Genomic DNA, 27,528 nt, shown 5'->3' with positions numbered 1-27,528 from the left:
TTTAAAGGGTATCTATAAATGTAACAAGGTAGTTATAAAGTGGGAAAAAACAGGTATCCAAGCCTGCAGATGTAAAACGGGGGCTTAGGCAAGGGTGCCCCCTGTCACCCTTATTATTCATGATGTACCTAAGGGGATTAGAGGGAAGTGGACTGGGCTTCAACCTCTCTTTAGTCAAACAAGGAAAACTTATTGATCAGGCACTACCAGCATTAATGTACGCAGATGATATAGTGCTAATGGCCAACAACAAGGAAGATTTGCAGAGATTGATGGACATCTGCGGTAATGAGGGGGATAGGTTAGATTTTAGATTCAGTAAGGAAAAATCAGCAGTCATGATTTTCAATGACAACGAAGGTAGTGAGCTTAGAATACAGGAGGTCACGCTAGAGATAACAGATAAATACAAATATCTGGGCGTATGGATAAGCAATGGGACCGAGTATCTGAGGGAACACGAAATATACGTGACGACTAAAGGTAACAGGAATGCAGCAGTCATGAAAAATAGGGCACTGTGGAATTACAATAGGTATGATGATGTGAGAGGAATATGGAAAGGGGTCATGGTTCCTGGGCTGACGTTCGGCAATGCGGTCTTGTGCATGAGATCAGAAGTTCAAGCAAGATTAGAAATTAAGCAACGCGGAATAGGCAGGCTTGCTTTAGGAGCTCACGGGAATACACCAAATCAGGGAGTACAAGGTGATATGGGATGGATATCATTTGAGGGCAGGGAAGCTAGCAGCAAGATAAAATTTGAGAAGCGATTGAGAGAAATGAAGGAGGAGCGTTGGGCTAGGAAGGTTTTCAGCTACTTGTACATGAAGAATGTCGATACAAAATGGAGGAAGCGAACCAGGAAGTTGACTGGTAAATACTTAGAAAACAGCAGGGGGCCAAACCAAAAAGAACTATCGGTTAAGGAGAAAGTGAAGGAAACGGAGACTGACATGTGGAGAATGGGCATGATTAAGAAGTCCGCACTAGAGATCTATCGATCTTTTAAGCAGGAAATTGCCAAGGAAAGGATCTATGATAATACTCGGGGTAGTTCTGTGCTGTTTGAGGCCAGGACGGGAGTACTGCGAACCAAGACATATCGGGCCAAATACGAAGGGGTAGACACAGTATGCAGTGCGTGTGGAGAGGAAGAAGAAACTGCCGAACACTTGATAATGTTTTGTAAAGGGCTTCACCCTATAGTTCAGGATGATGGCGCAGAGTTTTTCAAAGCACTGGGGTTTAGGGACCGGAAGGGCAAAACAAACTTTAAGCGGGTAGACTTAACTAGAAGGAGGTTATCTGATTGGTGGCTAAAGTCAAGGCACGAGTGAAAATTGAACCCGTCGCTGCAAAGTACGAATCCTCAACCTCACTATTTAAGGGAAAAAATAAATCTAGTGTTTGGTTCATTAAGTATTACGGCTTGGTGACGCTAGCCACCGCCTGATCTAAAGGGTACAGCCATATCCATTCATCCATCATCACGGCGACGGGCAGTACCAAGGACACGGAGGAAGGAAAAAGGTAAGGAGAGGGCATGCGCAGCCGGCGCAGGGCGTAAAAAATGTGGCGGAAATGACATCATGGCGGCCATATTCACTAGGCACAATGGCGGCGTTGCTATGGTTACGTGTTGCGCAGTGAAGCTGGTCTAGCAGTGAGCTGCCGCGGCTGGCGGCGGAATGTGTGCCTCCCCAGGTCTCGTGCTGAGCCGTGGCGGACAATATCTGTGCTCTGCGCCGCGTTATTGATTACGCAGTGTTCGTCTGGCTGTTACATTACTCTTAGCAACGTTTACAAATCTCTTTGTTCATCACGGGGTTTCAACAGTGCGTAGAACAAGTGCATATCCATGTGTCGTGCGGCGGATGACGCGGATGAAGCAGTTAGTGTTCAGCGAAATGGCGTTGGGCACCATGACGAAGCTGAATGACGACGAACGCCTTGCAGGTCAGTGACGGTTGAGCAGTGCTCCTGCTTGTGACAACGGACGATGCTGTTGGGCCCAGCAAGACGCCATGAGGACCATGTGCACATACGTAGTTTCGTGTTGTGTGTGTAGAGTAACAACTTGCATGTGCGTATTAAAACACCTTTTCTGTTCCGCTTGGTACACTCTCCACCAGCATTACATGTAATCGCAACGTAACAGCAACCACGTTCAACTGTCACTAGCACCGTGCTCAATGTCACCACGGTCGCAGAATGCTGACGCAGGTGAGTTTCACGCGCGACACGGACACAGTGGCAGGACGCTGTGTCAGTCGCGTGGCGGAATGCAACCGTAGAAGGCGCACGACCGATCGTGTTGTCTGTACAGTTGCTGAATTAATGACGTGAAATCACTCGCCGTTGTCAGTGCATCTAGCGCGCGTTCTCTCGTAGTTGCTTCGTTGTCAGTGAGCTGTTACTCTTTGTTATTACTCGGACGAAGCGATTTCGCTAAAGGTGTCCCGCTGGCTCTGAGTGATGAGCCCAGTTTCATTAGTTTCGGATCGTCACGACACACGCGCTGCATAGCCCACGTGCGTTCCGAGCCGGAGAGGGAGTCGCGCCTTCTGCTTCGCATTCATATGTAAATAAGAGAGGAGAATTTGCCTACTCAATATGGCCGACTTCCGGCTTCATCACGGCTTCACAACGATTGACGTCAGGGTCTCTCCTTACCTTTTCCTTCCTCCGTGAGGTAAGGAGAGGCCCTGACGTCACTCGTTGTGAAGCCGCGATGAAGCCGGAAGTCGGCCATATTGAGTAGGCAAATTGTCCTCTCTTGTTTACATATGAATGCGAAGCAGAAGGCGCGACTCCCTCTCCGGCTCGGAAAGCGCGTGGGCTGCGCAGCGCGTGTGTCGTGACGATCCGAAACTAATGGAACTGGGCTCATCACTCAGAGCCAGCGAGACACCTTCAGTGAAATCGCTTCGTCCGAGTAATAACAAAGAGTAACACTTCGCTGACAACGAAGCAACTACGAAAGAACGCGCGCTAGATGCACTGACAACGGCGAGCGCTTTCACGTCATTAATTCAGCAACTGTATACAGACAACACGATTGGTCGTGCGCCTTCTACGGTTGCATTCCGCCACGCGACTGACGCAGCGTCCTGCCACTGTGTCCGTGTTCCGCGTGAAACTCACCTGCGTCAGCATTCTGCGACCGTGGTGACTTTGAGCACGGTGCTAGTGACAGTTGAACGTGGTTGCTGTTACGTTGAGATTACATGCAATGCTGGTGGAGAGTGTACCAAGCGGAACAGAAAAGGTGTTTTAATACGCACATGCAAGTTGTTACTGTACACACACAACACGAAACTACGTATGTGCACATGGTCCTCACGGCGTCTTGCTGGGCTCAACAGCGTCGTCCGTTGTCACAAGCAGGAGCACTGCTCAACCGTCACTGACCTGCAAGGCGTTCATCGTCATTCAGCTTCGTCATGGTGCCCAACGCCATTTCGCTGAACAATAACTGCTTCATCCGCGTCATCCGCCGCACGACACATGGATATGCACTTGTTCTACGCACTGTTGAAACCCCGTGATGGACAAAGAGATTTGTAAACGTTGCTAAGAGTAATGTAACAGCCAGACGAACACTGCGTAACCAATAACGCGGCGCAGAGCACAGATATTGTCCGCCACGGCTCAGCACGAGACCTGGGGAGGCACACATTCCACCGCCAGCCGCGGCCGCTCACTGCTAGACCAGCTTCACTGTGCAACACGTAACGAAAACAACGCCGCCATTGTGCCTACTGAATATGGTCGCCATGATGTCATTTCCGCCACATTTTTTACGCCCTGCGCCGGCGGGGCATGCCCTCTCCTTACCTTTTTCCTTCCTCCGTGCCTTACCTTTTCCTTCCTCCGTGACCAAGAAGGTTACATAAAACTTGCTGGAGTGGAAGGGGCGCTGTGTGAGTGAAGCCAGCTGCCGCCATCTTGCCAGTGGCAAAAAGCGTGCTCAGTGCCATCGCGAGGTGCTGATTTCGTCCGTTCTTGTTTCACCTTGTCGGCATGTAAAGAGAAATGGTTTACAATGATTGCCTCTTGCGTCGTTCACGGATGTGCCAACAGGTTGAAAAAAGGTTGTGGCCTCACATTCCACCTGTACGTACACGAAAACGTCTTCGACATAGCCATTCCGCACTCGTTACTAAAGAGAGCTATAGCTGACGCGATCTAAGCGTGCAAAACATAACAGTCCGGATTTGTTATACAGGTTTCCTAAAAGGTCCCATGACGCGGAGCCTCTTGGAGTGGGCCGTTTGCCGTGGGAAGTAGGATGCGAAAGACTGAGATCACTTCGCTCTGTGCACTTCGCGCCAGAGTGCTTTGACCACCTCTTTGACATTGAAGGGAAGCATGTGAAATGGGGTTATGAAGTGGCATTGAAGGCACTTCAACGTGAAGAAGGGTTGTGGCTTGGAAGCAAACTTACGAAAGTCCACGTCCAATGGGAAAAGTAAGAAAATGAAGGTATGATATGCTGTACAACTGATCGAGTGCCTCAGGTGCCGACGCTTTGGACTTCTGCGAACAAAAGCTAAAGCTGCCGCAATTCAATGGTGCCAGCACAAGATCTACGTTTATTAGAACTTTTGATTACTTGTTTGACATCTTAAACTCCAGGTACCCGCTGGCAAGGTCGTACAAAGCGCCCCTTCGGCAGGGGAACGAAGCATTCTGGAAGTCGTTTTTTGCGGAGACTCGAGTGTACATAAACGGGCTGAGAGATCCGGCAGTGACAGAAGGACTGAAAAAAAAAAAACGAATTCATTTGGTTTTTGGATACCCATGGCAAGCACGGAAAGAATGTTTGATAGACTTGTCAGCCAGGGTCAGCTGAAATACTTACTGACACAGAAACTCAGTCAAGACTATGCCGAAAACTTCTTTGAATCAATACGTGAATGAGGCGGCCATAACAACAACCCAACAGCTTCGCAGTTTATGGCTGCATACAAGCGTCTATTGGTTCAGACGGAAGTCACGTCTTCAAGTTCTGGACACTGCTCCCAAGATGTTCTTTCCGTATTGAATGCAACGACTCCTGCAGCCATGGGTGATCCAAGAAGCAATCTCATTGACATGCGCAAGGCCCCAGTCCTGCAGCCCGATGACCATGACAATACGCATCGCATTGACTAGCCCGAAAGCTTTTCTGCTTTTGTCGGTTCCGGGGTGCCATACATAGAAGGCTTCATTGTTTGAAAGGTCGAACTGCAACTACCTGTGAAGAGTGCATAGCAGCCATGCACTCATATGAGCTGACACCTTTAATTAAATGTAAGAGGCGAGGTGGTCTTGTTTCACCGTCGTGAGATGTCATTAGCCTCTGTAAAGAAGTCGAGGACTGAGGCGGCTACAGGCTGAATGTGATTCCATCACAACGGTGAAGTCAAGAGCAAAACACCTCATCCTGAAAGTTCTATGAGCTTCCTCCGAGAAAAACTGGTTCCATTATCTAGAGCAGCACGTCCTAGACTTTGATACGCTTGATAATCAGGTTTAGAGTTTGTGCAGGCAAATCGCCGAACAATACATAAAAAGAGGATACAACACATGACGAAGGAAAAAAAAAAACGAGAATCGGTCAAAAGTAAGGTGGGACCACTTTTGACAAGGGCTATAATTTTCAACCACCAGTAGGGCACCTATGTTTTCGATGATGTGTTTGCTTTAGGCATCGCTTTTTGATGCATATGCACTTTAATTGAGTTCTTTACATGCCACTTGGCTGCGTACAAGTCGCAATAAACATTTACAAGCAGAATTACTTGTTTTCGTTGCTTTATAAACACACGAGTCACTTCACCCGCAGCGCAATGAAGCATAAATTTGCAGCTCTCGGCTCTTTTCTGCCACTGGCAACAAGGCCGCCGCACGCTTGGCGCGGCTTCGCTCTCTCCTGTAGCGGCGCATAGGCGGCTTCCACTCCAGCAAGTTTTATGTATCCTCCTTGGGCAGTACTAGCCATAGTACCAGCTAAGCGTTTTTCATCTGCAGCCCATAGTGGCGCGTTAGTCGAGAGTTCTTCGAGACCTGCAACTGTACACCACTTAGAAGTGTGGCAGCTTGTGCTAGTTGGTATGGCATGACAATAGTTATAGCGCGAGAACAAAACGACGACACAGAGACAAGAGGCGCCACTGACACCAGAGACACAACTGTCGGAGGCTATGCAAACTGTTGCGTTGTTGCACCGTCCGCCACAGGTGACGCTAGCGATCGAGACCATTTTCAAAATGAAGAAGAGAAAGGGCGTGGCAGCTGTTTTTTTTTTTTCTCATGCGGCAGGCATCTTCCTAGAGGAGGCGTTGGCTAGCATTACTGTGTGCAAAATCTAGTCATTATTCATGCTGGGCTCAATGATGTGTTGAAGGGCAAGGATCAGAACCTTCAGAGAAAGTTAGAGGATGGGATGTGTAAGCTCCGAAAAGCCTCTGGGAGTGTTCATGTGACCATATGCACAGTCCCAGAGGTCTGGGGGCAGCCTCGTGGGATGGAAAGGAGGGTAGTGGAGGGCAATTGTGTGATCAAAGGTTTGAGCCGGCAACTTGGATACAGCGTAATGGAAGATAACCAAGACGTGTACGAGCCCGGCGCTCACCCCTTTGCACAGGATGGCATTCACTAATGCGGTGCGACGGACAGGAGAGTCGGTAACAGAATGGGTCGCCAAGCCATAGCTTTTTGAGGGGGACCCAAAGCCCTGAGGCCAACAGTGTAGCCAAAGACGGACCTAAATGGGCACAAATATTCAAGCCACAAGTCCGTGGGAGAAGAAATTGACGTAAGCACAAGGGCCGAGCTAAGTCAGACGTAGGCTAAATTAACATGCAGGGTGGCAGGAACAGCTTAAAGTGGGAAGAGATAGACGAGCAGTTGAGGCAGGAGGAGCTGATGGTATACGGGGTTGTCGAGACACATCTTTGGGACCTGGAGCAACCACCCTGCAATCCAGACTACGTATGAGAATATTGCAATAGAACAGAAGGCAGCAAAAAGGGGGGTGGAATTGGTGCATTTATACATAAGAGCATGGGTTGGCAAAGAGTCAGGGATGCAAGGAACATTTATGGCTAAAAGGGCAAGTGGCAGGGCAACTGACACTCCTTGGTTTCGTGTGCTTGTGGACGGGAGCAAAGGCCACAGAGAAAAACCAGGCAATGGTAGAGCGTATATCAAATGACATTCAGAAGTTAGGAGGAGAGTGCGAGATAATTATACTAGGAGATATGAATGCGCATATAGAAGATATAGATGGGTATACTGACTCAAGAGGCAAAATGATCATGGATATGTGTGAAAGGCATGATTTGATCATTTGCAACAGTACCGAGAAGTGTGAAGGGTAAATAACATGGAGGTAGCAAGGCTGCAGTCAATGATAGATTACGCACTATTGTCACATAGGATGTATGATAAGCTCAGGGGAATGCACTTAGACGAAGGTGGCTCCAGAAGTCTGGGTCGTGATCACAAACGTATCAAGATAAGCTTTGGAAGAGCAGCGAAAGTGGGAAGGAGACAAGATGAGCAACTACAGGAAAATTTTCATTCAGAAAGGCAAATAGAAATTCCTACTAAACAAAGTGAGAAAGTAATCACTGAAGATAATAAAACTGTGTGGACATACACAAATCTAACTAGACTGTTTGGACTGAGCTTGCTAAAGCACGTGAGAAGTCAACCCGGAAAAGAAGACACAAGCCCAAGAGTTGGTGGGATGAGGAAGTTAAGAGAGCCATAGCAAAACGTCAGGAAGCCTCTAGGGAACACAGACATGCTAAGCAATGGGGTGAACCGACAGGTGATGTTTAAAGAAAATGAGAAATCTTTCTAAGCTCTAGAAGGGAAGCATCCCTCCTGATGAATGAAAAGATTAGAAGAAAGGGTGCTCAGTGGCTGGCAGAAGTACATAAAAAGGACACAAAGGCAGCTGCGATATTTTGGAACCATCTAAACTCTCTAAGAAATGAAACAAACCTATAGCGGAGGTTTTTAACTACAGCTCAAGGTGCTAGGCTAGAAGGGGATGAAGCTATTGAATATGTAAGAACAAGGGTGACAGAAAAATTTCAACAAAGAAGTGCCTTATGCACCACAATAGACAGGGATAGATCAAGTGGCACAATGGCTCCATCTTCACAACGGGAGTGTGAAAGGGCTGAGCAGAGGGTTCTAAGTAGTACATCAACAGGCCCAGATGGCAATCCAATTATGCTGATAAAGATGTTTGGTCCGAAGTCTAAACAGACTTTGAGAGAGGAAGTTAGCAGAGCAATAATCGATGGGGAAGTCCCTGATAGATGGAAACATAGCAGGATGAGCATGATCTATAAAGGAAAGGGGGACAAAGATTACATTAACAACTGCCGTCCTATAACAGTGACATCAGTGGTCTACAGGCTGGCCATGCAGATTATAAAGGAAAGACTGCAGGCATGGATAGAGGATGAGGGGGTGCTGGGGGAACTGCAGAATGGGTTTTGGAAACACAGGAGGTTGGAAGACAATCTGTTCTTACTGACGCAGTGCATCGAAATTGCAGAAAAGGAACTGAGGCCCCTGTGGCTAGCATTTTTGGATATCAAGGGAGCCTACGATAGCGTGGTTCAAGGGGAATTGTGCTGAATACTAGACACACTGGGTGTGGAAGATGGAGTCACTAATCTTTTAAAGGAAATCTTTAAAAGTAACAAGGTAGTTATAAAGTGGGAAAAACAGGTATCCAAGCCCACAGAGGTGAAATGGGAACTCAGGCAGGGTTGTCCAATGTCACCCTTGTTATTCATGATGTACCTACAAGGATTAGAGGCCAAATTAGAGGGATGTAGACTTGGCTTCAACCCCTGTTTAGTCAAACAAGGAAAACTCATTGACCAGGCACTACCAGCAGTAATGTACACAGATGATATAGTACTAATTTTTTTTATTTTTTTTATTACCATGGTATTCATTAAAGTACTTGGGCAATCATGACAAAATCAAGCGAACAAAAGTACAATCAAATCGTGAAAGTAAGCGTTCAAGTGTTACTCATAAACACTAAATGCCTAACACAGCGTGACTTCTTCACATGGAGAGTTCTTCACATTGTGTTATACAAACAAAAAAAGGGGTGAGGTCAAACAGTTCTCCAAGACGGAGTACCAGTCCGGTCTAAAGTCTAGCTCGTCGTAAATGTTTTTCAGGTGGATAGCCATTTGAATGAAGTGTGCGCTTGAGAAGGTGGTGGGCTCTACATTGCGGTCTTGCATTCGTGTCGTCCACAAGCTGTGCATACCCATGAGGAAAAACATATCATATGGTACTTCATCAAGCGCTGCTGGCAGAAGATAACGTATTGTGTGAGAATTAATGACGAAACGTTTTTTCAGTGCTCGCTGAAGGACATCCCAAAACAGTATGGCATCTTTGCAGCTAACAAAGCAATGTTCAATCGTTTCCGGCACATCACATAGACGGCAGTTAACAGACGGAATGAAAATACCTTTTCTTTCTAACCATGTGTTTACCGCCAATGTTTCAGAGTGGAGTTTATAGAAGAATGTTTTTGAATTCGGTGGAATGTACATTTTGCGCACTCGCTTCAACACATCGTGACCTGGAAGATTGGCGTAGAGTGAACGGTACAATGGAGGTGGGAAGAGTGTACTCAGTAGGTCCTTATACAGCACCTTGCGCGATACTGTGTACAGGTATTCTACAGAGAAGCGAGCTTTAAGGAACTGAACTGCGAGGTAAACCTCCTGCATGAATCCCCACAAGCATGGGCGTTCGGAAAAGTTGGATGAAACAATTAAATCTGGTAAGCAATCAACAAGTGTAACCTGCAAGAAGGAACGGATTACAGGATGGGGACTGTCTCGAAAAAAGAAGAATCGGGACACTAGATGCCATAGATAAAGGTGTTTTAGTCCTAACCCACCCTCACTAACTGGCTTGAATATATTATCACGACGCATGGGCTGATGGCCGTCAACAAGGAAGATTTGCAGAGATTGATGGACATCTGCGGTAATGAGGGAGATAGGTTAGATTTTAGATTCAGTAAGGAAAAATCGGCAGTCATGATTTTAATGATAACGAAGGTAGTGAGCTTAGAAAACAGGAGGTCACACTAGAGATAACAGATAAATACAAATATCTGGGTGTATGGATAAGCAAGGGGACCGAGTACCTAAGGGAACACGAAACATACGTGACTACTAAAGGTAACAGGAATTCAGCGGTCATGAAAAATAGGGCACCGTGGAATTACAATAGGTGATGTTGTGAGAGGAATATGGAAAGGGGTCATGGTTCCCTGTCTGACGTTCGGCAACGCGGTCTTAATTGTGCACGAGATCAGAAGTTCAAGCAAGATTAGAAAATTAAGCAACGTGGAATAGGTAGGTTTGCTTTAGGAGCTCACGGGAATACACCAAATCAGGGAGTACAAGGTGATATGGGATGGACATCATTTGAGGGCAGGGAAGCTAGCAGCAAGATAAAATTTGAGAAGCGATTGAGAGAAATAACGGAGGAGCGTTGGGCTAGGAAGGTTTTCAGCTACTTGTACATGAAGAATGTCGATACAAAATGGAGGAAGCGAACCAGGAAATTGACTGGTAAATACTTAGAAAACAGCAGATGGCCGAACCAAAGAGAACTATCGGTTAAGAAGAAAGTGAAGGAAACGGGGAGTGACATGTGGAGAATTGGCATGATTAAGAAGTCCGCACTAGAGATCTATCAAACTTTTAAGCAGGAAATTGCCAAGGAAAGGATCTATGATAATACTCGGGGTAGTTCTCTACTGTTTGAGGCCAGGATGGGAGTATTGCGAACCAAGACATATCGGGCCAAATACGAAGGGTTAGACACAGTTTGCAGTGCATGTGGAGAGGAAGAAGGAACCACTGAACACTTGATAATGTTCTGTAAAGGGCTTCACCCTATAGTTCAGAATGATGGCGCAGAGTTTTTCAAAGCACTGGGGTTGAGGGACAGGAAGGACAAAATAGACTTTAAGCGGGTAGACTTAACTAGAAGGGGGTGATCTAATTGGTGGCTAAAGTCAAGGCACCAGTGAAAATAAAACCCCTCACTGCAAAGCACGAATCCTCTAGCTCACCATTTAAAGGAAAAAAAAAAAAAATTTAATGGTTAGTTCACTAAGTTTTACGGCTAGATGGCGCTTGCCGCCGCCCGATCGCGGGTGTGCTGAACACACCCGCGATTGAAATAAGTAAGAGACGGTTAGAGTATTGGTGGCAGAAAATTAGAGAGAAAGGACAAAAATAAATATTGGAAAAATAAAATATGGGCAGTGTGCCGTAAATGGCAGAGAACTTAAGCTGAAAATTTACCTTTTTTCCATTAAGATAGAATTTATCGAAGTAGAGGCATTAGGCCAACATAAAAAAAAGGAAAAAAGGTTGTTTTTTTTTTGTTGAGCTTGGTGGCATACTTGTCACCACCCCGTTATAAAGGGGACGCTCATAGCATCCATCCATCCATCCATCTAAAGGGTACAGCCACATCCACACATCTATCCATCATCCGTGTTCGCAGGGGGCGGTGTTAAAGTGAGCTAGTATTCTAGCTCACTTGAGCGGTGTTCAGTGGGGCGGCCGTCAAAGACGCTTGTGTTCGTACCGAAGGAGGACAGTAAAATCAGAGGGTAGAGCAGCGCTTTCCTGGCTCATGTTTCAGTCATAATTTTTTTAGGAGGCTTTGCCTTGGCGTTATGTGCAGTTTCCCTTCTCAAGTGGTAGCAGGTGTTCTGTGGTGGTAGTATCACTGTGGTAGTATGTAGGTGTTCTGTGGTAGTATGTAGGTGTTGTGTGACCACGCACGGAACGTCGCTCCTAGCCCCTTGTAGTAGCAGACGCGTATCGGAAATTAATGGTGAATTTACATGCGTTTACACGCTTCGTCTGTGACTGAGCGGATGGAGCGCGGAAAAAACACGAGTGAGCCGGCGGTCCCAAGACGTCCTCATCGGGCGAAGCGCTCAACGCCGCACGCCCTGGTCCAGACGCTGCGCGCCAGGTTCGAGCCGGACGGGAAGACGACGGGACGTGAATCAGGAGGCGTGGTTTGTGACCAGCGAACGTCGGTCCTCGAGCGGGTGCAGCAATTCGATGCACTGAACGATAGAATGCTGCGGCCGGCTGCGCCGCTCAAGCCTCCGCGGACGTTCGTTCACGACATCTACACCAAGATGAAGTGGCGCGCCTGGCGTTCGACGGCCGACGACTCCGTGGTCGCCCGCGACTATGACGAGGTGTGCATGCGGCGCAGCCGGAGTGACGAACACATCTACGCGGAACCCGGTGCCAGTCGCAGCAGTGCGGAGCCGCGGGAGCTACACTACATGGTCAGTTCACATGCGTGTCAAACAAGCGCTTACTTCCGGAATGGCAGCTTTTTGACGGCCTGCAAGAGCATGTTTGCATACTAGACTGTTTTGTTGCTGTGTTTTATTTAGACTTGTCTTGCAGCTGGCGTCTTCCACACTATTGTTGTCAGCAACCTGAATATAGCGACCGTGCAAGGTGACACGAAGTATGATTCTTTAATCTGATTTACTAATACTGAGGTATGATTACTTCGATATAATTAGCACGACCATATGCTAAACTCATGACTTCTTTCAGCCTTTTCGTAAAGCAGCCATCGCTCGCAAAGTCTTTTCGTCCTCGCAACGCTGCAGTGGATACTGAAGCAAAAATATCTCGGGGTGATTCCACGAGAGATCGACATGGGCCCAAAAGTTGATGTTTTAGATTTCATTGAGTATTTTATATTTCGTGCAGCTCTCACCAGGTAGCCCGAAAGTCAACATCGTTTTATGATTAACGGCATAACTTGCGAGAAAAAAAATATCAAACTTCACCAACACGGAGGCACCAATTTCGTCACCTGTCATTTCCGAAAATTGCAGATGCTATATAAAGACAAATATTTTTGTTTCAAGGAAGATATTTTTACCCGAAATGCATGTCTAATGAAGAATGAATTCATACGGTTTCAAGTTATTATAGTGTATTCATTAGGTACATAAATTATTGCTGTCGTCGGGCAAATGTAAATTTTTATATATTGCCTCAAAGTTCTCATAGTGGCAAAAGTGTACTCCAGTGAAATTTGAATAATAAAAAAAACTCCATCTTCGATTTTTCTTAAAATCTCGTAAATAGACAACCGATGGCCATCATACAGTAATATAGAAAAACATGTTGCATTATTTTATTTTTAGCGACAATATTCATGGTACAAATTGGAGCTTTTCGAGAACGCGCTGATCAGTTGAGAAATCTAGAAATCGGAACGGAAAAGTGGCAATGAGCTTCAAACGCGAGTAAACGTGACCGCATTTGGTGAAGAAAGGCTGTTCTAGCTGATAGGAGTAACTATATTGAACACTATATTCTACAGTATCTGAATTCACTCTTATACGTAGAGCACTGAGACGTCTAATATGTGGTGCCTCTCCATTACTGACACACAGATGGAGCTGCTGTGACGGCCATGTGTTTGCAACACGTTGGGTAAGAGAATTGAATGTTGAATGAGTTCATAAACAATTCATAACAAATTATCATTTGGGGTACGAAGACTGCCGCATTAGACTTCAGGCCAAGTTGTCATCTGTCGTCTGCTCTACTGATGAATTGCTGTGCGCCGCATCTCGGAGGCAATGCTTAAGATCATATGGTTCAAAGTAGCGACAAAGATTACACCTCCCGTAATTTTATCGACAAAAACATTGTGAAATTCATTTTGACGTACTATAATTCAGTTTTGCATTCGCACTGTGGATACTTGCGCACGCTGTTTTACGTCTGCTCTCATTAAAGGTGAGAGATATAGGAACAGTCGACAGATAGATCACTTTTGTGCTGCTGGTTTCACGCAGAGTTGCATTGCCAGTCATTTGAGCCTCAAGGCTAATGGCTTCTCAGCTGAAACAGCTGATGAGATTTTGCCGGAAGAAGAAAAAGGCAGAAGTCAAGAGCGGTGCTTAAACACACCTGAAGCATTGTCACATTGCGACTGGAGAAGCTGCATGTGCAAAATAGCAAAGTTCATGCAGAGCCAAGACAACTTTGCAGCAATTCTACTGTAACCGTGAAATGCCACCGTAACGTGTGTAACCGCCACTTTTAACCATGAGATCTAAAATGCACTGTGTGTGCCCAGTGATTCAAGAACTTCAAGCAAGCCTATCGAGCGCGTGTTCTTCGTATCAAGAGCGCATGCGTTTGTTGACACTGTTGCCGAGCGATATAGAGCGCTGAAAACTCCAAGTGCTTATACCAAACTTGTCAGCTTACATGATATACAGATCCAGACGCTGGCGCGCAAAACACGGGATATGGTTAGCACCAAATGCGGTAAAAAGGACACAGCTAAACCTAATTAACGTCCAGGCAGCTATGGCTTACTACTCCAAAGATGAGTATAGCTGCTCTCGGCAGAGTCCCAACAAAAAAGATGTAGTATCTGTTATTATTGATGGAAAAAAGGAGCTTGTTTCGAAAAGGTTTATGACCCGTTCGGAGCGAGAGGCTTACCTTCTCTTTAGAGAAGCTAATCCGAACACGTTTATTGGGCTCTCAAAGTTTTATTCACTGAGGCCGAAGTGGTTACTTCTTGCACCACACCAAGAAGTGTGCCTTTGTATATACTGTGCTAATGCCACAAAGTGTGTTTCTGCCCTACAAGACGTCACCGATGGTGCCTACACGGCAGACTTCTTGAAAGAACTATGTCTTTGCAGCTCCCCTGCAAGTGATTGTTTTTTAGGCTATTGTGCTAAGGAGGACGCTCTGACAGCCACATGTTTAGGAATCCTTAAAGATATTGAGGTAGCCTGTGCAGTATGGGAAAATGGCGATCTAGTAAAAAAACAGCCCAGGCAAGGGCTTTTCTGCGAGAGCCAAGTCTATGGTTCGTGAAGTGGATTACCCATGATTACATAAGATACATTCAAGAATCGGCAATACGCCAGGTGAAAGAGAACCAAGAAAAAGAATCTTGCATTTTTCTCTTTGATTTCGCCAAAAATTGGACAGCCATTTTAGCGAATGAGGTACAGTCGTATCACTGGCACAAAAGACGGGTTTCTATATTCACGTGTGTCGTCACAAGGAAGCAATCAATTCAAAGTTTTGCCGTCATCAGTGATGACGCATGCCATGGTGCTGCACATGCCTGTTTCTCTCTACAAATAATCCACAACTATATGAAGGAACAACTTAAGCCTGACAAGCATGTTACTTATGTTTCTAATAATGCATGCAGTCACTTCAAAAACAAGTACCAGTTGTTCGAGTTATGTCAGAAAGATCATATATCAACAAAGTGGATTTTTTCGGCCACAGGACATGGCAAGAACTCTTGTGACGGCGTTGGTGGCCTACTAAAGCATCAGGCTACGCTCTACAACCTCAGAGCGGCAAGCTCAGCTGCGATTATGTCAGCATCCCAAATGGTGGCGCAAATGAGCGCGAAGCTCAAGAATGTCAAGCTGCTGTGTGCAAACGCAGACGAGCTAGAAACATTCCGTCGGTTTCAGAAGAGCCAGTGGAAATTGTTGACACGTGTTCCAGGCATACGTTCCTGGCATGTTTGGCTAAGCACATCTGAGGGCACTGATCGTGGTTGTGTTTGTTAGCGTCACGTACTGCTAAATGTGATCTGCAAAAGATGCAGCCATTTTGAGCGCATCTTTTGTTTCACGCAGTCACCACCAAAATACCAGTGAGGGTACTTCAAGCGCATATGCTTTTTCTAGCGAGACCCAACACTTCCGTTGAAACATTTTCATGTTTGAGTTTATCTGCCAATATAGACAGATGTTTTGCAACTTACAGTGTCGAAGATTTCCTTCATTAGAGCTGTGTTATCAGGAGCATAAATGCGCCTTCATGGGTACGTATTTGTCACAGTGCTAAAACAGCCTTTCTTCACCAAATGCGGTCACGTTTACTTGTGTTTGAAGCTTATTGCCGCTTTTCCGTTCCGATTTCTAGATTTCTCAACTTATCAGCCCATTCTCGAAAAGCTCCAATTTGTACCACGAATATTGTCACTAAAAACAAAATAATGCAACATGTTTTTCTATATTACTGTATGATGGCCTTCGGTTGTCTATTTACGAGATTTTAAGAAAATCGAAGATGGGGTTTTTTATTATTCACATTTCACTGGAGTACACTTTTGCCAATATGAGAACTTTGAGGCAATATATAAAAAACTACATTTGCCCTACGACAACAATATTTTATGTACCTAATGAACACACTATATCCTTAAAACGTGTCAAGTTTGAAAACGCTGCTTGAATTACTTTTGGAGAAAAAAAAATCGGGAATACGTAATTTATTTTATACTGTCACTAAGTTAGATATTTTTAAAAGCTATTTTTTTAAGGTCTACAAACTTGAAACCGTATGAATTCATTCTTCATTAGACATGCATTTCAGGTAAAAAAATATATTCCTTGAAACAAAAATATTTGTCTTCTTATAGCATCTGCAATTTTCGAAAATGACAGGTGACGAAGTTGGTGCCTTCGTGTTGGTGAAGTTTGATATTTTTTTTTCTCGTAAATTATGCCGTTAATAATAAAACGAAGTTGACTTTTGGGCTACCTGGTGAGAGGTACACGAAATATAAAATACTCAATGAAATCTAAAATTTCAACTTTTGGACCCGTGTCGATCTCTCGTGGAATCACCTCTCGGAAAAAGTCCCTAAAGCGCCCTCTTTGCAGTGGCTTACTCAGTGGAACAAGTGAATAGCATGTTGATGATGCATTACCCTGAAGCAAAATTCATCATCCGCCTGGATTGCTAGCAGCTTCCGTGGCTACTGTCATGCTTGAGGTTGGCATAATGTGATCCATTGGGCTTTTTATCGAGTGGCGTGAGCAGTTGTGTGCGTGGTGTCTTGATGGGCTAGACAATTTGATTGAGTGCCTGCGCGCATGTTCTTCAGAGTCGGTAGTATGTTGATGTTAATCCTTGCAGCGGTGTCGACCCTTATGACTACAACGGCACTGGAGTAATCTGCAACATGGACTTCGACATGTCGAGTTGACAGACATCAAAGTCTTTCTCGTTCAAAGAACACGTCTCGCGACCAGGGATGACATAAATGCTTACAAATTGACAGAAGCCCTCAGTAATGTCACAAGTGGATGGGTACAGCAGCCAAGGGCAAGGGTCCAGTGTGTATCGACTTCGTTCATTGTGTAAGAAGGGCTCAGCAACATTATTACTGCACATATGCTTAGACGACTGGTTTCTCGAGCAGCCAACAAAGAAGCATGCGTTCGTCTACAAGTTGTGTAATTAATTAGCACATCAGAGGTTTACATAGCACCTTCCATATCTTTTATAGAAGGTATGCAGTGAGCCTTGATCCTCAAAGGCGTAACACTATCGCTGCACTATTTCGAAGGTTCGTTCGTATGTGCATCCAGCTGTTCGTGCTTCGCCGTGCAGGGGGTATTCTAGAGGGCACTAGACATGGGCAAGTTGCCGTATGGCTCTCAGACAGCACGTGCACCAAGTTTTTGTGAGTGTCATGAGTGTGCGGACCGCCAAAATGGCGACTCCAACGATAGCGATCCTCGTGGATGATGTCAAGTGCATACCACCTATATGTTCTGCAAGCTATAACAATCTACTTGCCGCTCATGCTATAGTGATTTTTCAAGCTATCAAAGTCTGTAGTTAGTACTTCATTTCATGTGTGTTTAACCAATGGTTTGTTGAGGAGCAGCTTCAGACGTAGCGAACGCCTACCTTTGGCTAGGCAAATAACTGTGTTTAACACGTTGTGAAAACTACGGATTTCATGTTAGCCCACAGCAAAAGGCGGCAGCTTTAATATTGCATATAGTAAGTCTGATAACTTACCAGAACGTTTACTACAGTTGTGGTAGCAAGCCAAAAAGTTGATAACTTACCAGAATGTTTACTACAGTTGTGGTAGCAAGCCAAAAAGTTGTCACATTTAATACAGGCTGTAGCTATTGCCCTCATTGTTGCTTCGTGACTTCATTCATCATGTTACACGTGATCGGCAACGAGAGAGCATCAGGTAGACGACGAAGACGATGAAAGCCACCGCGCTCATGTTGTTGTTGCTGTTGTACCTCCATCTTAGCTGCAGCTGCCTCTGACTCTCCCTGTATATTTTGTAAATATCGTTATTTCATTCATTCTCTCACCTCCGTGACATTTGGTGGAGGTGCTGGGTACAACACGATATAACGGAGCTCCACAGTGGCAGACGCTTGGATTTTTCCACCATGGCAAACCAGGGACCCGGTGCCGCCGAAGTGACTACAACAGCAACTGTTGTCCTTCCGCAGCTAATAGATCCTGGCACGTTCTGTGGCACTGATGATGTCGACATTGAAGAATGGTTGCTGTTGTACGAAGGCACAAGGAAGAATTACCGCTGGGATGAAACTCTTATGTTAGTCAACATCCTGTTCTACTTCAAAGGAACACCAAAAGTGTGGTTCGAGAACCACGAAGATGAAATTGGATGCTGAGATGTATGCAAAGAAAAGATGCGCGCCCTTTTCGGCAAGTCTTTGGGTACAAAGGCAGCGGCCAAGAAGGAGTTGGCATCTCATGCGCAAACGTCAGCAGAGTCCTATGTGTCTTACATACCGGACGTGCTCGCCCTTTGCCGAAAAGCAGACAGTGGCATGGAAGAAACCGAAAAAGCAGCGCACATATTGGAAGGCATTGGAGATGCCTTCAACCTTCTCATATCCAAGGACTGCAACACTGTCGATGCCATCATCAAGGAGTGCCAGCGTTTTGAGGCCGCAAAAAGTCGACGTATCGCCCACCATTTCACTCGACTACCAAACACAACAGCGACCTGGTCGTACGAAGATGGGCTGCACTACAGACGCCGTTAACTGCAGAGCATGTGACCAAGATCATCAGACGTGAACTTGAAGCTCTGTCTGGTGCGTCCACGTGCTTCCATGCCTGTGACTCTAGCCCTCAGATGGTGCCACTGGTACATGCCATTGTGTGACAAGAGCTTTCTAATGCTGGACTGGCCTCCGCGTGCACTACGGCTCCCTCTCAGCCGATTGACCGTCGTCGACCCCTTGTTTGGTATGCCCAAAGCAAAAACCTTCCGGTGCGCCCTCGCAATCCAGCCGAGTGGAGGACTGCTGACAATCGTTCGATTTGTTTCAACTGCCACCATATCGGACACGTGGATCGCCATAGTAACACTCAGTGGTATTGGCATCAGGCATTCTATGGGCACACCCATTGCCCAGAGAGGGATCGTGGATGCTTTCAGAATTACCGGGAGTCACCTCAGGCCACCAGTGACAACGTTCCTTCTATGCCGCCATATCGTCGTTGTTCTCCATCTCCGCATGCTCACCAGAACCGTTCACCGCTCTCCCGTCGCCCGCCGTCTTGCTCGCCCCGATTTCGCCGACCAACGTCCCCGACTGACCACCTACCGCGGGAAAAATAGACGATGCAGCTCCCGGAGGTGATGCTGCATCGACCACTTGCCCGCCAAATTCTCTGACCTTGCTGCTGACTTGACGCAACCTTATTGACAATGAAGTAGACAGACCCATTGTCGCACATGTGGACACAGGGGCTCACATATCAGTGATGAATTCAGAGTTTCGTTGCAGCCTTAGGAAAGTTTAACGCCACCTACAGTACCACTCATCCAGGTCGCCAACGGTGGCACGTTTCCCGTGCTTGGAATGTGCTCCGCGCGTATGAGTGTTGCCGATCGCTCCACGACAGGGCTATTTGCTGTGCTCGAGAAATGTTCCCATGGACTTTTTATCCGCCCGCTCTGCCCTTATTGATTGTGGAACCGGCATGCTTCAACTTGATTTACCGTGGTACCATGACGACCTAACGCCAGCTCGACCACGTCAGTGCTCTGCAGATCACGTTCGCCTAGCACCTCAAGCCGTTACTTACGTGAACCTGAGATCTGTCCCTCGTGTTCTCGATGGTGACTACATATTGACACCTGTTGCTGACGTTTTGCTGGCCTAAAATGTTGCCGTGCCTCACACACTTTTGACAGTCACGGGAAATACAGCATCTCATCCGATCCTAAGCCTCAGCTGATGCGCTCAAATTATTCTAGATGGTATGACTTTGGCAAAAGTTTCTCCTATAGATGCTGCAATTTTCGTGTTCGTTGCTGAATCTTCTTCGTCCTCTGCTCTGTTCTCCTCCTCGAAAAGTGCAGCGGATGCCACCATCGACAAGATCACCCCGAACCTTCTTCCAGCACAGACAGCTGATATCCGGCGCCTGCTGAAATCCTACCGCGACATATTTGATTTTGATGACCGCCCTTTGGGTCAGACGTCCTTTGTAACTCATAGGATTAACACTGGAGACGCCAGCCCCATCCGACGGCGTCCTGCTGAGCGACAAGTTATTCAGCACGAAGTTGAAGAAATGCTCACAAAAGAATTCATCGAACCTTCCTGCAGTGCATGGGCATTGCCGGTCGTGCTAGTCAAGAAGGATGGCAGCTGGCGCTTCTGCATAGACTACCGTCATTTAAAGTAACACGTAAGGATGTGTATCCACTGCCGCAGATTGACGAGGCTCTTGACTGCCTACATGGGTCTGCCTACTTTTCATCTATCGACTTACGATCAGGATACTGGCAGATTTCTGTCGATCGAGACCGTGAGAAAACCGCATTCATTACACCGGATGGACTTTTCCAGTTCAAGGTTATGCCATTCGGATCATGTAATGCGCCAGCTACATTTGAAAGGATGATGGACTCTCCTGCGTGGATACAAATTCCACCTTGCCTGTGCTATGTCGATGACGTCATCGTATTTTCACCTACATTTGAAAGCCACCTTAGCGGCCTATCGGCTGTTCTTGAGGTTTTCCAGACAGCAGGACTTCAGCTCAACTCTTCCAAATGTCGCTTTGGCCATCGAGAAATCACTGTGCTGGGCCACCTTGTCAGTGCTCGAGGCGTGCAACCTGATCCTGACAAAATTTGAGTTGTCAAAGATTTTTCCGTACCACGTTCCGCAAAATATGTGCGGAGTTTTATTAGCCTTTGTTCTTACTTTCGACGTTTCGTGAAGAATTTTACTGACCATTGCCTGACCACTTACGGAACTGCTGAAGAAGGACATGCCTTTTTATTGGGGTACTGACCAAGCAACTGCCATCAGCACCCTTACAACATTACCTACTTCCCCACCCATCTTGGCCCATTTTGACCCGTCAGCCCATATTGAAGTTTGTACCGATGCCAGCGGACATGGAATGGGTGCTGTTCTCGCCCAGCGGCAACGAGGACAGGATCGCATCATCGCTTATGCTAGTCGCCTCCTTTCTCCTTCGGAGAGGAAGTTTTCCATCACAGAGCGTGAGTCCCTCGCACTAGTCTGGGCAGTCGCAAAATTTCGACCATACTTGTTTGGCTGCACCTTTTTGGTAATTACAGATCACCATGCCTTGTGCCGACTGTCGTCCCTCAAAGATCCATTTGGACGACTTGGCCGTTGGGCCTTGAAACAAGAATACAGCTTTGAATTGACATACAAATCTGGCCTAATGCACCAGGATGCCTACTATCTATCCCGTCACCCCGTGGACTCACCCGACCTTTCAGCACATGATTCGGACCGTTGTGTCTTTGCCATATCGGCTTTCATCGACATACGCAAGGAACAGCTCAGTGATGTCCACTTGCGGTCTATCATGCAGAGTGTACGTTTGCCCCACATAGACCCGTCGCTACACTTGTTCGTTCCACGTGATGGCATTCTTTACTGACGCAACACCAGCGCTGAGGGACCAGAGCTACTACTCGTAGTTCCTGCGACACTCCGTTCCGCTCTTCTTGAACAACTTCGCGACGCCCCAACTGCTGGACATCTCGGGGTCACGCACACGTACGATCGCGTGCGGCGTAGATTCTTCTGGCCTGGCCTTTACCGTTCTGTGCGCTGATACGTTGCTGCTTGAGTTCTGCCAGTGCTCCAAACATTCCACCTTGCCACCAGCTGGTCTGCTCCGGCCAATAGACATCATCCTCTTCTACCGCGTCGGTCTTGATCTCGCTGGACCATTTTCTACTTGTTTCAGTGGAAACAAGTGGATAGCTGTAGCCACTGATTATGCCACAAGATACGCTATCACACAAGCACTACCGACAAGCTGCGCCACTGACGTCACGGACTTCTTGCTTTATGACGTAATTCTTCACCATGGCGCTCCTTGACAGCTGCTGACCGATTGTGGTCGCTCATTTCTTTCAAAAGTAGTAAGTGACATCCTTCGCTCTTGTTCGAAGCATCACAAGCTCACTACGACCTATCACCCACAAACAAATGGTCTTATTGAGCGCCTAAATCGAACATTGACCTCATCTGACATTTGCGTACAATTCGTCATGCCACTGCTGGTTTCTCCCCCTTCTATTTATTGTTCGGCCGCCATCCAGCATTACCCTTCGAGACTCTTCTCCCATCAACTACGCAAACAATTACAGAGTACGCCCAAGATGCCACTGCTCAGGCTAAAGTGGCCCGCCAAATCGCACCGGAACGTCTTCTTGGCTCGCAGCTCTCTCATAAGGCCCGCTACGACAGCCATCACAGAGTAGCTTCCTACTTTCCAGGTTCATTGGTCCTCCTCTGGAAACCATGCCGCCACGTTGGCCTCTCTTCGAAGCTCCTGTCTCGCTGCTCAGGGCCTTGCATGGTTTTACGCCAGCTTACCGAGGTCACATACGAGATCGCTCCATTGGTCAGTGAGTCATCGTCCGCACCCGCCATTGACATCGTCCACGTGACCCACCTGAAACCAATCATCTCCGCATATGATCCTACTCTCCTTTAGGCGCCGAGACGGCGCTGCCAGTGGCGGGGGGTTATATGTTACACGACATCGGCAACGAGAGAACATCAGGTAGACGACGAAGACGATGAAAGCGACCGTGCTTGTGTTGTTGCTGTTGTACCTCCATCTTGGCTGCAGCTGCCTTTGACTCTCCCTGTATATTTTGTAAATATATTTATTTCATTCATTCTCTCACCCCCGTGACAATAACTTTGAATTGATTGATGATGACTCTTTGAATGAAAAAAAGTATACATTGGAGGCATTATGATAATCTGGGCTCCATTTTTGTGTGGTTCTTGCTACCAACATGGCACAGTTTACCATTGTATCTGAAGCTCTCCTACTCGAGCACTGACTTGGCTCAAATTGCCAGTGTATGCATCCGTCCGGTTGCCAGGTGACCCTAATTGTGTCGAAACAGTGGTTTCAATGCTGGTACCATTTCAGGGGTGCCTCACTGTGAAACCCCTCTATAAAACATAATTACTGTAAAAGTTTTAATGTTATCAATTCTGCCATAATGCATGAAAAGCTTAACACCCTTATGTATGAAGCTGCCATCAGGCCGTATTATGCCTCATCTCAAAAGCATAATGAATGTACTGGCATTTTTAATGCACTGACCTATGCAACTGTTTCAAACCTATGGTTCATTGATTGATGTAAATTTATTGGACTTAGGCAAATCAAATGAAAGTTTCATAACAGCCTAATGAAACATAAAAATGGTATGGTGAAGCTCTTGTAATAAGATTGTAATTTGCCTGGCGCCATATCATGCTGGCACTGAGAGAAACTAAAAGGCACGTGCTTGTGCAAGCACACAAAGAGCAGCCTTGACGAGATCAGTGTGCCATATCAGGGTGTGAAAGCATTGGCCTGCTACGGTTCGCAAGAGAGTGTGTGGCCTTGAAGTGAATTAGCAGAGGGACAGGCACATTTGTTCGGCCCTTAGTCATTTCAGTCCAGGCAACGTGTGTCTGAACAAGATGTAAACAACTCAAACAACAAGCTTCATAAAAGGCACTCTCAGATAAAAAAAATCGCAAGCCAGTGCCACACAGGTGCAATCTGTGTAAACAGGGGGCTGGAAGACAAGAGCCATTTTTTAACAAACACAGATTGAGTATTTTGTCATCTCTCTTTAGTTACTTCCTTCTACAATGCCTTTTTACCCCCTGCTCACCAATCATGCTTGCTACCTATGCCATGCATGGCTCTGCTGTGCTTTCCTTCTCTCCTTCTTTCTCTACCCCTGCTCACCAATCATGCTTGCTACCTATGCCATGCATGGCTCTGCTGTGCTTTCCTTCTCTCCTTCTTTATCTACCCTCCTTTCCTTCCTCTTCAGCCTGATAGTGAGTTTCATTGGCAGATGAGGAGTGGCCAATAAACTCTGCGCTCCGCTACAGGGAAAACCTGAACGATATCGGCCATTTGCTCCTGGTAGAGCAAACGAATGGCAGGGTGCGCTAGCGCGTATCTGCCTGCTTTCAGAAGCACTCGGTGTTTTGCGCAGTTTTTGCCTTTGCAGGCATGCGCCTAGACAATGGGCGTGCTTTGACAGTGCATTCTATTGGTCTTATGCTATGTCACACGCAGCACATAGGTAAAGTGCTTGTGCCTTCTGGACAGATTTGTAGCTCTTTGTGGAGTAGAGAAGGCTGCTCTGTGGAGTGGTTGTGGTTGTGGAAATGCTCTGGATCTGTCAACGAGACATACAGGGAGCACTCTCGATTTGCCAATGGAAAAAGCTTGCTTCGCATGGAGCAGAAAAACTGCTTCCACATGGGCTCCAAATCTGCCAGGGGAATTCACCCTTGCATAACTTACCCTCACTTCTCTTTGCCACCCCTTGCTCTGCTGCACATGGCTATGCTATGGTTTGCCCTCTCTTCTCCTGCCCCTCACCTTTACCTCAATAAGGATGCAAAGGTGGTCGAGGCGGTACGATGAAAGAGATTAGTGGAAAAAAATTTGGAAAGCACTTTAGCTTCACCATCAAGAGTACAATGCATAAGCACAATCCCATTGCCTTCTCTACTGCTAGTTTTGCTTAGTTTCTCGAAACACCTCAAGCATGCCACACACATGAAAAAAAAGCGTCTGTGTGCGTAACACTTGCTGTTTTTCACTATCCTGAAATGCACACTGCGAATACAGTTCTTAAGTGGCCACTGTGCCACAATTCTTCCTCTTGAGAATTAGCGAAGGCAACATGCAAACCTACGCAGCTGCTCACTTTGTTAATGTTTTTGCTGCTGCTGATAAACAAATTTAAGTGCTTCGTAGTAGGTGGGCCTTTAAAACATCTGCTCGTATGTTTTGATGCTTGGTGTGATTTTACACTTTCATGCAGTATAAGACGAGTTAAGGAAACTCCTCACTGCATGACATGCATATCCTGTTTTTTTCCAAAGCACTTCCAAGCAAAGGCATGGCTCAGTGGCATAACACCTTGCTTGCCATGCAGAAGACCTGGGTTTGACTCTCATGCAAACTGTGGATTTTATAAATTTATTTTATTTGCGTATTTCTCGATTTTTCACTCTCGGACGACACAGATTTCTTGCTCACCACTGACATCAATGTCAGTACCGGAATTGTCAATCAATGTCAACACTGCAAAAACGATGAACTTCGATGTTATCTTGTTAAAAGTTCCACAGAAAAAGTGTGGGAAACACTTGGTAAGCTATGAAATGGGCGAGCACTTGTCCTGTTTTCTTACGTTCCTTCTATTGTGTCTGCATTTAGTCTTGTTTCATTTCATTATGCAGTCCTCTTCAAGCCCACTTCTTTTTCCTCAGTGGAGTGACTTGTTTGGCAAGTTATTTGATTCTTACGGTAGCTTTTTGCATGAAACAAATACGAGAGACGGACAAGCGCAAACTATCCACTGATTTTATTCAAAGGGCACACACATATGCACACACACAGTTACGAGTCACATTAGCAAAAAATGAAATTCTATTAGTGGCAGGCGCTCAAGTAATTTAACTCAGTGGCATGTAACGGGATAGAGGGTCATGCTATGCATGTCTCGTCCAATGTGTCAGTAAAATACGCTTCCTCGATTTCCCACACATCCCTCCCTTTTAATCTTAATCTTGAGAGCGCCTTACTTTCTGATAGCAAGGGTGTGCAGCTGCATTCCTTGCAACATAAAGAAAGGTTTGAACAAGGTGTCCTTCTTAATGAGCATGGTGATCTAATAATATATTGTCACGATGTCAAAACAGAGGTCTTGCTGCAGTGATAGGGATACTGCTAGCAGGTCAATCTCTTTTTTAATAGAACAGGCAAATTACTTCTTCTTCGTCCTTTCCATAGTCCTTCATAGCACATGCACAACTACTATCGTCTTTCTTGCCGCAAGCACTTGACAATATTGTTCACACACTAATCCGTCTGCCCCACATATTATTTTTCACAAGATAACGGTATATTATATACTACCTTTTTGCCACACTCCACCAATTTCTCACAGTGCTTGTTGACACACCCGTGGTCCTGCTTGCTCTGTCCTGATAACTTCTTACCGACAGCCGCACAAATCCAGCCAAACTTGTCTGCAGAAAAAACCACACTGCATTTGAACCTCTCATAAACTTGATTCAACTTATGGGGAAACCACGTGAAAATATGGAATGCATAAAAAAGTGTCCCTGCCTTCAAGTAAATTGCTAAATAAAGCGGAAGGAAGGGACACTTTTTGTAAGCATTCCTTATGTTCATGGGGTTTTTTATGCTGCTGACAAGCTTGACTGGATTTGTGCTGCTGTGGGTAAGAAGTCAGGACAGAGCAAGCGGGACCATTGGGGTGACATCAAGCACCGTGATAAATTGGTTGAGTGCGGACACCATTATCTTGTGAATTCTATGTCGGGCAGACGGGTCAGTGTTCGAACAATAGGTTATTAGATCGTAAAGCTTCATTGCGAGGGACACCTTGTTGTAATCTTTCTTTACATTGCAGGCAGTGTGGCTGTGCACCCTTGCTATCAGAAACTAAGGAGCTCTGAAAAATTAAAGGAAAGGTTGCGTGAAAAATTGAGAATGATGATGAACAAACTTCGTTTAATTAGCAGAAAGGTCCTCCTCCCCTTTCAGGTGCAGGGAGAAGTACCCAACCTAGATGACGGCAATGATACCATGGGCCTTGGCGGCGCCTTCAGCCTGCCGTAGTAATGGCTTGTAATTGCTAATCAAAGCTGAGGAGAGCAGTATCCCATCCACTCCCGCCTTGGAATTCGCCTCTCATAGGGGCCTGCAGGCATGCCCATAGAATGTGGCTCAAGTCCGCCCTGTTATTGCAAAATTTATACTTGTCCAAATGTAGTTTCGGCACGCAGCGGCTCATAGTTACCGGACTAGGAAATGTATAGGTCTGAAGGAGGCTATCACTTGTCCTTTGTTCAATGACGAGTGTAAGGGAAGATAAATTTTCCTGCTTAGTCGGTAACACTATGTAATATCTCTGTAAGTGGTCATCTGCTCAAATCGCTGATTGTCCTTCCAGCTCAACCTAGGCAGTCCAGAGGCTTGGTCTGCGAGTCCTCAAGCTGTCTTGTGTGCAGCCTCATTGCGGTTAAGGAGGAGT

The 27,528-nt window shown here is 46.2% G+C and overlaps 1 protein-coding gene across 6 annotated transcripts in view; it reads left to right on the top strand.

Annotated features, from left to right (window-relative positions):
* The first annotated feature begins 11,539 nt into the window (after positions 1-11,539).
* LOC119169167 (DENN domain-containing protein 2D) overlaps positions 11,540-27,528 on the top strand; it is a 647,735-nt gene continuing 631,746 nt past the window's right edge. For 2 of the 6 annotated variants that reach the window (XM_075886337.1, XM_037420270.2), the window contains exon 1: positions 11,547-12,382. In XM_075886337.1, coding sequence (XP_075742452.1) covers positions 11,921-12,382 — 462 coding nt within the window. In that variant the 5' untranslated portion in view covers positions 11,547-11,920. Of the gene's footprint in view, positions 12,383-27,528 lie in introns of all 6 variants that reach the window. The other 4 variants (XM_075886336.1, XM_037420268.2, XM_037420271.2 and 1 more) reach the window with 3 other exon arrangements.

The sequence above is a fragment of the Rhipicephalus microplus genome, chromosome 2, assembly GCF_043290135.1.
Source record: "Rhipicephalus microplus isolate Deutch F79 chromosome 2, USDA_Rmic, whole genome shotgun sequence".
Lineage (NCBI taxonomy): Eukaryota > Metazoa > Arthropoda > Arachnida > Ixodida > Ixodidae > Rhipicephalus > Rhipicephalus microplus.
Note: the sequence above shows the minus strand (reverse complement) of the source record. Positions and strands in the feature narration are given on the sequence as shown.